The following is a 13,439-nucleotide window of genomic DNA, read 5'->3' on the forward strand; positions in this document are numbered from 1 at the left end:
GATCAGCCATCCAGCGTACAGACTCCAAGGGGAAATGAAGGGCTCTCTCAATAGAGCTTAGCAATGGCAGTCTCTGCGGTTACACCTTTCAAAACAAACCCGAGTTACCATCCCAACATCACCAGGCCTTGGAACACGCAGCCCCGCTTATTCAGTCTGTGTAGCTGTGGTGACAGGACCAGTGAAAGCCTGCTCTACAACAATGACAGACTGACTGGAGAGAGTCCAGTTATTTATTCTTTAGCCTTTCCAAAGGCTGGGCAGGGAATGACTCTTTGGATGTTAATTCTCACTGATCAGCTGTTGAGCCACCTTGCTAAAACCAGTGCTGTTTTAAATGTCACCCAATCTTTATAAATAGTACAGATGTGGGTGAAATATATTCCATGTTTCACTGACTCATGATTATACTACAAGTCAATGAATGCAATAATTCAACCTGCATGTCCAACCATAAATAGCACTTTGTTCCTAAAATAGCAGGAGGAAGAAACAATTGGAACAATTGCACACACCTTCACAACAGTGATGTTTGGCTTGTAATTTTGCCAAAAGGAAATCAAATCCATCTGAATGGAAAGTAGGGTGACACCTACTGAACAGAGAATGCTACTTAAGAAACGAGTAAGAGACAGAAAAGCAAAGTAAAAGAAATGGAGTCATGGCTGGTGAGAGTGAACTGAAGATACATTTAATCCTGTAACCATGGTAATAATATGTTCTATTATGTCAATATCTTCAAGCGACACTAAAAAGTCCATCTTGTTCATAAAGCAGCAGATGAAAACAACACTTTGAGAGTGGTGAGAGTGAACCAAAACAGTAAAGTTGTAGACCAAAAAACCAAAACCATTAGCTAATAGATGCTAAAGTGCTCTGTACAGCTGGGGGGAACTGCAGAATCAGATGAAACTGCTCATCATTAAGAGTAGCCCATGTCACATGGAAGCAGTTGTGTCATCTAGATAGACAGAGAAATATTTTATTGATCCCAAAGGAAATTTAAGGCATCCGGTGACTATGTATAAGGGGAACACCAATGCAAACCAAAACACACATAACAACTATATTTTTAACTATATATTTAAAGTTGACTCAAATTTAAAGAATCACATATCAAACATACAAAAACAAGTAAACAAACAATTGGAGAGTGCTGTCACTCAGACACAGTACAGTGAATGCAGTGGAGATGCTATCAGTTCAAGAATTATCCTATGGAGGAAGTTACAGACAGACTGAATATAAGTGTAAAAAAATATAATTGACTGAATATTAAAAATATAAACAAGATTTGCTGTTATGATAACAAAATACTGATTATAGCAGCTTTAATGTATCACAAAAAAAGGCAACATCAACATTTCACAGATCTCAAAGTTTATGTGAAGGATCTTTTTGCACTGCAGAATAACAGAAAATCCAGCACTGGCCTGCATAACTGGGATGATGTGGGTGGTCAGAAGCAAACTCAACCGAGTGACACATACACATCAGACAGCTGAACATGTCTGCTAGGTGTGCAAGGTATACACTGTATGCAATTCAATAAATGTGTTTGTTTGGCCTTTCAGTGAAGTATGAATCTGAGGATATAGACATGAATGTCTTAGATATGGACAGCTGTGGAGCAGCACGTACCATGATGTCACAGGGAAGTTAAACTAAAGCCTTTAATCACAAAGCAGACAATAAGCTCCTTTTTCTCTTTCTAAACATTTGTGCGCTGAACAGGCTTGCCCGTCACTAAACAAAATTCCCGCTTAAATCTGCTTAAATCAACAACTATCCAATATCATAAATGCTTTTTTTTTTCGCAAAGGAAAAAAAGAAATGGTAATATCCTTGAGCTACAGCAACATGGTGTGAATAAACTCAGTGGGAACTGTTCAAGAAATTACAAGTTCCTACAAGACACTTTTAAATGAGGCCTCTGACAGCCTGGCACACAGACAGGGTGATTGATGGGTCTCCTTTCTTGCAGAGAGGTAGCTCTGAGGAAGCCGTCATGACACATGAGTGAATAAACAGCTGGAACTTGCAACCTTCGAGAGACTGGGTTTACACGTTCCCCTGTTTTGATCGGCATAAACCCTGTTCCATAATTTTGACAATATGTCACACTAATTGTTCTGTCACTTGTAAACTTTTCAACAGAGGAAGTGCATCCTTACGCGGACTCATGATGGAGCTAGACTGTCTCATAAGACAATATGCCTATGTCTGACAAACACACAGGACAAAGTCGATTTAGAAAAATAATATATTTCTTATTAACCAACTGCTACTATGCAACTAGAAAAAAACATTTCAACGCAAATGTTAGAAATCCAATAAGCTTGCTTGAGCAATCAGCTCCAGAAGGATTTAAACACCTGCCTTTACCTCTTCATGCTGTGCATCTATCATGTCCTGCAGCTTGTTGAAGGCCCTGTTCATACTTGTATGATGCCCCCTGTTGGAAATTTGCTGCTCTAGTTAAGCCTTCATTTACTTAGGTTCAGTAAACAACATAATTGAGGATTTTTCTATAATTTATCAAATAACTTGTTGATTGTTACTAGAAGAGATCTGCACGCAACACCTAGACATGCCTTCTTCTGGTTTTTGAGGCAGTAAAATGCTGAACTGAGATCTTTGCGAACTTGCATTTAGCACCAAGCAATACATGCACTAATCTTTCTGATGTTAAATGTATTCCTAAGGCTTTACAACAGACATGCTATTGCCGAAAATCATCTACATCAACATCATGGTTCTTACAAGGATACTGTGTGGAGATATTGTGCTCAAAACAATTCCCAGCCAGCTGAACATACATGGGGAACCATTTTATCGGATGTGAGGATCACGGGTGTAAGCTGGCTCCTCCAGGGAACACTTCACATTCCCTAAGGGGCTGAAATTTCTTCACTGCACCCTTCCCACTATTCCACACACCCTCTACCCTTATAAATAACAGAGCGGCAGCAAAAGGCTCTTTAATTATGGGAGGTGTGTGTGAGATGTGATTTCTTTTAAAGGCATAATAACTTGGGCTGTAATTAAGAGCACTTTGATGCGGCCGATGACTGTCACTCAAAACCTGTGAACCACATCTGCTAGAGGGCAGTCTTATACTTCCATCGACCGCTCTGGACAACAAGGAGGAAATTGGTAACATAAGTAGAGGTAGGGTGACCTGAAAAGTTTATCCATTACGAAAGAAGACATGATATGGTGTCATTACCTGTCTATGTTCGTTTCACTTCCAATGCCAACCAACATACTTGGGCTTGAAATGATTTGAGTGATATCGGTCACTTTCGTCCCGCTTCTAGGTCACTGTGTCGCACATTTTATCAAGTAAACAGAACTCCTAAAATGTTTCTAATTCATCTTTCTTAAAAAATATAGTATGTTTATGGACACATGTATCTTGTTGCATCTGAATTACCAAATCTCAAACATTATATAACAACTGACACTGGCTTAACACTCGAACCCAACCTTTGCGTGGAATGCCATCCTTAGAGGACAGAGACAGTAAAACACACCACTGATTAATTATCCAGGATGCACGAGATCTTCGCTTGGCGTACTTGATGTTATCGTAGCTGTAAAAACAAATGGTTTCAAGGCAATTGATCAATCATTGCGAGTGCCAGTGTTATGGTGTCTTCTTGGTGCTTCAAATACTCAACTTCCTACAGAAATGAAGCATAGGTCATTCTAGGTTTAGTAAGACAATATTTCCAACGACATCCTTGAAAAATTTACAATTTGGTACAACATCAAAACTAGGCGTTCCATGATTCAGTACAATTTCTTAATCACGTGTTTAAAATATTTTCAGTCGTATCCAAGAAAAACTTAAAAGTCTGCCTGACAACTGAAAGCACTAAAGCCTTCACTTAATCATCACTGTTGAACTGTTGATATTTATTTTTTATGAGATGAGATTTAAAATGATAGTCCATTCAGAGGGAACACATCTGTTGTTTATGTTAACCAAAGACTGGCATGAGTTCAAAGCACTTGGCTGAGGGTAGAGGTGGATGACTGGGCATGTGGTACTTGATCAGTGTGCTGTACTCTGCAGCGCCAAAGGCAAATGTACCTACTGTCATAACTATAATTCAGCACATAAAACAAACCAGTGAGTTTAACCAGTACAGGAGGAGGGCCACAAGAGTGTTTACTGACATACTGATCAACAAATAAAGCCGTTAGAGTAGAAATGAACCTGAAATCAATTTATATTTTATTATTTATATTTTATTATATATATTTTAACACCTCCTGAAATATTTGGAACTGTTCACATTAAGGAATTACTAGAGCCTGTTGAAATTTTAGGGCCGATGCAGATATTGATCATTTGCAGAAAAAAGATTGTTATCTTAATAAATTGGCCAATATTAATATAACTAATGGAAATTATTTTTGTGATCAGAAGAATGTATCAAAAATTAATACTTTAGAGAGAAACACAAACATCTGCTCAGCTGTTATATGAGGTCTGCTGGACAAACTACGCAGTGATGACACTGATTCTAATCATTACAAACTCAGCAGTTAATCCATCCATGTGTCAATATAACATGTGATGGCCATGACAATTTAAATTAAATCTTGTAAGATCTTGTAAATTTTAAAGTGAAAATGTTAAGCACACAAAATGACGCATTAAATTAGTCTTAACACTTCACACACTGATCTAAGGTATTACTGATCTAAGTTCAAATCTGAAGAGCTTACAGGTTGACAGTAAACCAAAGCCTACTTTCAATCTGTTAAAATCCACCTTTGCAGAGCAACAACTTTCACTAACAACACACCATACAAGTTCCTTTGACTTTTTACCAAATAGGTCTTATTTAAAAGAAACAGCAGTGAAAGTGAGAATATAATTTTCCTAAAAATATATTGTATTTGTGAAGTAACACTGACGCATGTCTTTTGGAGGTCAAACATATAATGTGCATGAGATCCAGAGATTGGAGAGATTATAAAGGAATTTGGACATATTGGATGTACATGGGACCAAACAACCTAAAGGCAGGGACGCATCGGTGAAACTGCTTTTAGGTTGTTATTTTAGAGGCTGATAATTGTGCTGTACTGTTGAGGTTTTACAGCATTATATCAAATTTAAATCCAGTGTCAAATCTGCTTTTCAAATCTGAATTTAATTTATAACCCTTTTAAATCTATGATGTTAACTTCATTAACTACACATCTAAATAAGAAAAATCAGGCCTTTACAAAAGTCATATGTGTGCTTATATTTCTATGTACACTATATACATACATATCTATATGCACAGTAAAACAAATGTTCATACTTGTAAGAAATAAGTAACTGATCACTGGAGGTCCCAATTCTGAAGTGTTAAGGCAGACAGCAATTTTTGAAACTGATCTGTCTTGTCATCTTTCCACTGTTACAAAACTCACTAACTCATCGGGGCAAAATATAATATAAATATATGTATGTGTATGTATAAGATGTAAAAATATTCTGACTCAACACACTGTATTGCTTGCAATAAACTACTCTGTAAATGGAGTCTGGCGGCATTAGCGTAAGCAATTTGTCATGTATTTCTGGAAAAAGAAACATTCTTTAAGAAAAAGGTGTATCTTTGCAGGAATCCTTTGTGTAAGGTTGTAACACACTTACAACTTTATGCACATGCATTAGGGACTCCTTAATAGCATGGAGAGTACATGTAAAATTTGGACAAACTATATATATATTCATGCATGGAACAGTGTGCAATTACTGTACAAACAGATGGAAAACGTGATGAGGATATTGCACTTTGTACACAAGTTGTTCTGGTAAATTAATAATTGTCATGGGAGCAATGATCTGAACTTCTACTTCTGATCAAAGGTCCGCTGTGTCAAATTAATGTTTGGTTTGCCAGTTAGACAGGGGACAGTGTGTGAGTGTGTGTGTGTTCAGTTTAACATCTGTTCACAGTTTGTGTTATTGTGCGTATGCGTAATCCTATAAAATTGCAATGCAATTGTTAGGTTCAAATAAAGTAGTTAAGATCTGCGTGAGGGGTGAGGAAAAAGGGACAGCAGTATGACTCTTGTGGCTTGCTTGGAGCAGGGAAATTTAGGAAAACATGTTATAGAATGACAAAAGTGACTGTGGATAATTTGGAAATCTTTTGTGAGTGCAGTATGGCAGGACCAACGTCTAATCTCCAAGCTGTTAAAGTACTCACCCTCCCTCACTCTCCGCTTCCTCCGAGCTTCGACCCCCAGCTCTGGCCCCAGTGAGGGTAGCTGCGGCCCTTTTCCTTCGTGTCGGTGTAGTCCTGTGGAGAGAGCTGGCTCGACGCGCCTCATCACGTCCTCGCAGCTCCTCCCTGACATGATCCTGCAGCGTCGGCAGAGCATTCTTCAACGACTTCATCTCATCCTTCAGCTCGGACACACACCGGATCAGGGCCTCAAGGCGATCCAGCACCTCAGCCTGACCTGACGAAAGACCTGGCCCGTCCACTAACATGATGCCATTCCCCTGTTCATTAGTGCGATTGAGGTAGAACCCTGGGCAGGAGTTTCTTCGTCTTGACCTAAATCCCTGGTAACACACCACAGCCAGACTGATGCCAGCTACTCCAGCCAACGCTCCCAGAACCAGCACCTTGCTGTCTGCCTGAGACATCCTGCAGGACTGAAGAAAATGACAGAAAAAACAAGTTTTAAATTACATGATTACATTACATTACATGAAATTGAATAATGTCAGTTGAAAAAATGCATGACTACAACTCATAAGTATTTATATAATCAAATTTAATTATTTTTGCAATTTAAAAAAAAAAAAATTCTATATAAAATCAATGACAAATTAGAAATATTGAAAAATGCCCGACATAATTTTCCAGGGCTCAAAAAGATGCCTTAAAATGCTTCCTTTTTCTGATCAATAGTAGAAAACACAGATATATCCACTGATGAAAACTAGTAAATCCTCACATTTGAGGAGCCAGAAAAATGATTATTGTACTTATTGTTTGACTAAAGACAAATGTCAAACTCTTCTATTTCTCCTACTTTCAGCCGCTCCATGTAGGGTTTGTCACAGTGGATCACTGGCTTCCATCTCACTGTCAAACCAGTCCCAACCCATTTGATGATCCACATATTGTATATGGAATAGGCTTTTTTACAACAGATGCCCTTTCTGGTGCAGGTATCCTCATTTGGAGCGGTAAGCACTTCTGTGTGCATCCCCAAAGGCTGGGGAGCAGGAGGAGATTCAGTGTCTTACCTGCTCTACCACCTGAGCCACCGCTACCTCCTGTTAAATAACTGAAACAAATAATTCATTACCAAAACTGTTGTCTATTAACTTTCTGTCAGATAACTAATCAACACATTTTGTGTGTTTAAAAATACATCTAAATTTCTTTGTTACATACTGATCTACTTGTTTCTGTCGCTTGTTCTTTTGAGCAGCTGATGTTAATATTTGACTTATATGAAATGATTGGTGATGAAATGATGACGGGTTCAGTTTAACAACTGTTCAACTGTTGTATTTTGAGATAGCCATTATGTATTACAGTGCTATGTTCATAGGTCCAAAGTGGACATAATTATGAACAGCTAATCAAATAATGCAGAGTGAAATATTAGCACTGACTCAGTTACAAGATTTTGGTCACAGTAAGCTGATGTCTAGCATAATATTAATATTGCACAGTCCAAAAACAAGAAAAATGTTTTAGGTTTTATTTCAATTATACCCGTACTGACAAAAACAGTAGAAACGACAGCTGGGAAAAAGAACAGTGACCTCTGATGTGTACCTTACAGAGTATCTAACACTTAGAGAACTCGTTTTAAAGAGTCTGGCAAGTCAATGTGAAACACAGGAACACAGAAACCTGTGGCTTCTCTGTAAATAGCACATTATTCTCTTATCTATATTTAAATATCATTTACCCTTTGTTTGTCCTTGAGGCGTTCAAGGGAGCAATAGATGTGTGCATACGGCTAAGAACATATCAAAAACAGCAGATATTGGTACACAACAGTTTTCCCTAAAGGCTGTGTGTACAGTAGCCATACCCTTTTACTAAACATCTCACCTGTGACCTGCTTCGGGTTTTGAGTCACTGACTCTCTGGAAACTCATTTATGTACAGCACAGTGTTTACGTTAAGGCTGGCTGGCCAACTAGCTTAGATAATTGGATCGACATACTAATCACCGAGCAAACGTGTTAACCAACAGCCTGAACAGTCAGGCCCTACAAAGCCTAACCACATTAATAAATCCAATGACTTCCAGAGTCTAGAGCACGCGTCACATTTTCATTATTAAGATGATTTGTTTTAATTAGCTGCCAATGACAAAGTCCTGTTGGTAGCTAAAAGTCGTCATGGCACAAACGTTATGCTAACACTCAAAACAAAGTTACTCGCCAAGGTTAAACAGTTAGAATGCATTACACTGCAAGTTTTCAGCAAAACAGCATTATAAAAACCCGTTACATAAACACATTTATTATAAATAAACACAAAACTGACAACAGAGACCTTACTGCACAGGTAAGAAGGAGGCACTTCTGTCAGTTTGACAGCTCACTGGTGTAACCTTCAAAACATGCCGTGTGGGCTCAAGCGCCAAAGGTTCCGGGCTTCCTTATGCGAGGAACGTCATAATATAAATGCTACCACACATGTATTATTTCTGAGTTCGGCACAAATACATCCCCAGTGAAATTCAGTTGCCTTCTGTTGTAGAACAGAGAGTCTGCATTAAAGTCTAATGCATCTTAAAATATTAAAGTATTTTTTGATGTTGTGCTTCCCATGTGGGTTGACTTGTTCATCACTGATTCTGCATTAACAGTACAGCTCCTGTTTGCCGATGTTACACTGGACGTTTGTCCTCTGACCCACCGACAGCACATGTAGACTTATGCTTCACAAATAAATCTTATCTTATCTTATCACTCATTTGTTATTAAATGCGTGTAACAGCAAAAAACAAAATTATTTGTATTTATTTTTCCTCCTCAATGCAGAATTTAGTAAGCAAAAATGAATCATTTGGTGGTTGCACACATTAAGGTTTTGTATGCACAGTTTATTAATATATTATTATAAATTTTAGTAACACAAATGTGAATTAAATCTATTGGCAGATTTAACCCTTTTTTATCTTTGGCCTCAGAATTGTATTCTTTGAGAAGAGTTCTTAGTTCATCAACCTTATCATCACAACATATGAGTGAATAATCAGTGAGCAAAGTTCAATACAACAGTGATAACAACATAGACAGTGTTTCTTAAAACTAGCTGTAGGGAAAGGCATGAACAATTCCCAATAAAGTGAGTCATTTATCATGAGCTTACACATTCCAAAAATAAATTGGAATCCAATCAATCATTGTTCTGCAATAATGAGCTTCATCAAAGACCTACCTGAATGATTCACTGCTCCAGGAATTGTGTCCTTTAGTGAGTTTGAACAGAATGTGCACCAAAACTTAAAAAGTTACTAAACACACGTATTATCACATCAGCCTTGGACCTGTACTCCTTACTGGTTTTATCCAAATGTCACACCCGTCATTTGCTGTGGAGGAAAGTTAGAATAGTTAACTAATGATTTACTTCAGGTTTTTCTTGTTATACAACCCCATTAATGGTGCAAGATCACTGATACTGATTTTTAAACTGGATCTTATTTATTTATTTTGCATATCTTTCATCAGAGGTTTGTGTTTTTTTTTCTTCTTCATTTTATCTTGTTGATCTGTACATAGAAACAAGTTCACGGTTAACAGTTTGTGGAAACTTTGCATCTGACAAAAAACAACAATGACCATGATGAACTTTTGTGAAAGTTTGTTCCTTACATAAGTGGCCTATTTCTTGTAGAGAGGTAGAAAGCCAGACTTTTTTGGAACCAGAGGTAACAGGGAGTTCCCTTACATAATATGATGAGAAGGTCGCTACGTGCAGTTTCTTCCTTGCTCTCTGAACACAGTATTGTTCCTCAGCCCACAGCCTGCATTCTGCCTGCACGGGGAACAAAAAGCCCACCTGAAACCTTGAGGCATGGTGGTGCAAAAAAAAAAAAAAAAAAAAAAAAAAAGCTTGGGCCGTTCTTTTGGGCTGGCCCCGCAGACGCAGATAAGGCAATAAGGGAGGTGCATCCAGCCATGGCCTTACTCCCATTGGGTCAAAACCAACAGATAAGCAGATATTGTCAACACTGTCGTTTCATCCACCCACCACATATCAGCCCAAGCTCCCATAGAGGAAGAAATAAAGGCAGCCTCAGATTTGGCTTTGTGCACATAAATAAGCCCATTACAGTTGTCAAACAATACATGGGAGAAAAATCAGAGTGAAATAAGGCATCACTATCAGGACTCTACTGACAGACCACAGAGTGTGAAGCCCAATTGTTCCCTGTCAGTTTTGTAGGAGTGTTTTCTATTTGTGAGGACGACAAGCACTGGGAGGAAAACTAACTTCTGTATCGATTGCGATTTGCACATTTATTTGGTCATAAAGATGTAGCAAGTGTTGTGTAACAGAGGACACAATATCACTTAGTTATAAAGCTGTTGAAGAATTGGGGAAGTCCAACTCATAGGCCCACACTTGCTTCACTGATGTCTATCTGAACTCAGTGTGCTTATCCTGAGGAGACCCAGCTACTGAATTAGGGTGTGTCACCAAGGAAACAAAAACTGTAACAACATATCAACATATCATTGTGAGAGGCCCTTCAAGGCAACAGCTAACACTGAAAACCCATGACTGATGAAACTTTTGTATTTGAGCTCTGTCTTTAATCAACTTCTATTTGCAACTCTGATTTGAGTACGCTTAGAATCTGCAGAGCTGATTGTCTGACACTGAAGTGATGATTCACTGCTTCAGATGGTTTCAAAAACAAGGGCCACAGAAATTTTCCTCTTCAAGAAACCAGTTTTACTGAAAGTCTGCATCTGTTGCTGAAATAGCAACTAACGCCCTGAAATAACCCTGCAGTAGAACTGGTTAACTTGATCTCAATCCCTGATCCCAGGCTTGTTCTTCAACTCTTCAACTTGTGTGGAGATCCTGTGTTATCAGCATCTGACCAAATTGAAGCCAATCAGTTCTTCTTTTCATTAGGCTATGACTACAATCTGGTGTTTATGAATATTTTTCATGAAGTTTGATACACTGTGGTATACCAGAAAAAATTTGCACCATTCTTTTGTAAGCTGACTGCATATTTTTAGAAACTAGAAACAATTCTGTAAAGTGGGTGATAAAATAAACCAAACAGAATCCGATGAAAAATATTATTCACAAGAAGAATGTCTCTTTTACTGCATGTTTATGTTGTGACAATCATGCTTCTTTATCATCGTCAAGGAGTCACACTCACTGAAATCTTCATTATCAACTGATTATCTGTGCTTTACATCTCAAGTCTTTACTCTTTGTTTATTTGAATTATTAGTTTCCACAAAGTGGTCACAAGTCTCCCGAGGTCCACACAAAAACAACAATCTAAAGTCACAGAATATGAATACAAGAAAATTCTAAAAAGTTAACTGACTGGAAAAATCAGACAGAACAAGCTCTGTTCCCATCATATTGTTTGTTAGCAAATACTGCTGGATGAAGTGCTCACTTGAAGTGTATTACACACGAAAACCCCAGTATATATATATGATAGCTTTGCCACAAAAGAAAGGTGCATTATTGCAAATGACATTTTGCATGAATGAATGACAACTACAATTTAGATGTCTAGTTATCAGTTGTGTTTAGGCTTGAATTAACCTGATAACGTTAGCTGGTTTTGTGCAGCACCTTAAAAGGGTTGCAATAACAACACTGCTTTCATCCACATCTACATTTGTTCTCTCAGCACAGCAGCTCAAGTACGCTGCTATTGCGTTACACTGGTAATTCAAGTTATCTTGAGACAAGACAAGTTTCCACTGTTTACTGTTGTATTTCCTCCTGATAATGCAGTCTTTGTTGAAAGAGAGGCTAAACAAGAACTGGATTGTAAGAATACAACTCATTAGCATGATACACACACACACAGATGCACAGTCACCTCACTTACCTTATTAAAATCCTGTTTCCCCTGTCTGATAGTCTGCCTCCACATTGAAGGCAAACAAAAAAGGAAGGCACTGTATATAAAACACGAACGTCTTACAGTAACCTTACAATCAGTCCTTATACACTTATACACCTTATACACAAAATATTTTTTTTTAACCTGGTACATACAGTATGTGTATCTATATGCATAGATAATGAGATGATTACTTTCCACTACATTAATGTGCTTGTATTTAGTAGTTACATAACTTACAGGCGTAGTCACATGGGTGCTTCTGCCACACCCATGGATTCAATTTATTACGTCTGTCAGTTTTTTGTTTTAAGGCCTTTATTGAATTTGGGAGCACTAACATATGCAACATGTCAAAAATCTCACATTGCAGACATGGATGACCAATATACATGTAATGTATATGTGGAAAAAAAACAAGAACACAATCTGAGGAAACTGTAAGAAATAAAAGTCACACAGGCCTTTTAAAAATGCATGTGGTAGAGTGCATATTTTTAAAACATCACGGTAAAATAGCTACATAGGGTTTATGTAAAGTGCAGCCTACAAAAAGAGTGATTAAGGTTGTGATAAAATGTTTTTACTCCCTAACAAGTGATGAAAACAGGGAAAATTTAAAGTAGGCAATCAGAGACCTCTCTGTGACTTTTGACTTTGGTATCTGATGATTTCACCCTGCCTGTCCTCCTCTGCACTGATTCGTGCACACAGTCATTCATGCCATCAGTGTGCATTCCTTCCAGACCGGATACACATCACCAACAACTCATTGCACCACAGATTTTTTGATCGCTCAAGTTAAAATTAAGGTATGTTTCTTAATAGATGGAATAGTAGGTGAGAACACATTGTTCCCTAACAGGTGGGAGGGAGGGTGAATTTGGTTTATTCTGTTGCATCCCACCCCACAGATTATTGATCACGTTGGGATCTGAGGAGTGTGCAGGCCATTGCTGTGGTCCTTGAGACATTACTGAGCTGTTTCGAAATGTGAGGGGATGCATCGTTCAGTTTCCATTTGGTCTGAATGTTTAGGTGGGTGGTATGTATCAAAGAGCATCCACATGATTGACATTCCCAGCAGAAAATTACATTGAGAACAGATGCCTAATGTTACCTACATCACTGGTGTTAATGTTGTAACTGATCAGTGTATGAGGAAAGAGACACTTTCTAGTTGTAGGCAGAAGATGACCAACAGGTGGCGCCTAAAGAACTAGTATTGAGATCCTCCCGAGGGATGTGGTGTGAGTGAAGAGCACAGGTAAGGCTTCTTACAGGCAGAGACATTGCTCATTGTCATCCTCGGCACGTTC

The 13,439-nt window shown here is 38.2% G+C and overlaps 1 protein-coding gene across 5 annotated transcripts in view; it reads right to left on the bottom strand.

The window, feature by feature from the left end:
* The window catches only part of LOC124065653 (regulator of microtubule dynamics protein 2), a 28,253-nt gene extending 18,179 nt beyond the window's left edge, over positions 1 to 10,074 (bottom strand). The window contains exons 1-2 of one of the 5 annotated variants that reach the window (XM_046401246.1): positions 9,957 to 10,074; positions 6,225 to 6,679 (exon numbers count right to left, since the gene is read on the bottom strand). In XM_046401246.1, the coding sequence (XP_046257202.1) occupies positions 6,225 to 6,670 (446 nt within the window). In that variant the 5' untranslated portion in view covers positions 6,671 to 6,679; positions 9,957 to 10,074. Of the gene's footprint in view, positions 1 to 6,224; positions 6,680 to 8,552; positions 8,843 to 9,443; positions 9,838 to 9,880 lie in introns of those variants that run through there. The other 4 variants (XM_046401244.1, XM_046401245.1, XM_046401247.1 and 1 more) reach the window with 4 other exon arrangements.
* Between the last annotated feature and the right edge of the window lie 3,365 nt (positions 10,075 to 13,439).

This window comes from Scatophagus argus, chromosome 10, assembly GCF_020382885.2.
Source record: "Scatophagus argus isolate fScaArg1 chromosome 10, fScaArg1.pri, whole genome shotgun sequence".
Taxonomy (NCBI): domain Eukaryota; kingdom Metazoa; phylum Chordata; class Actinopteri; family Scatophagidae; genus Scatophagus; species Scatophagus argus.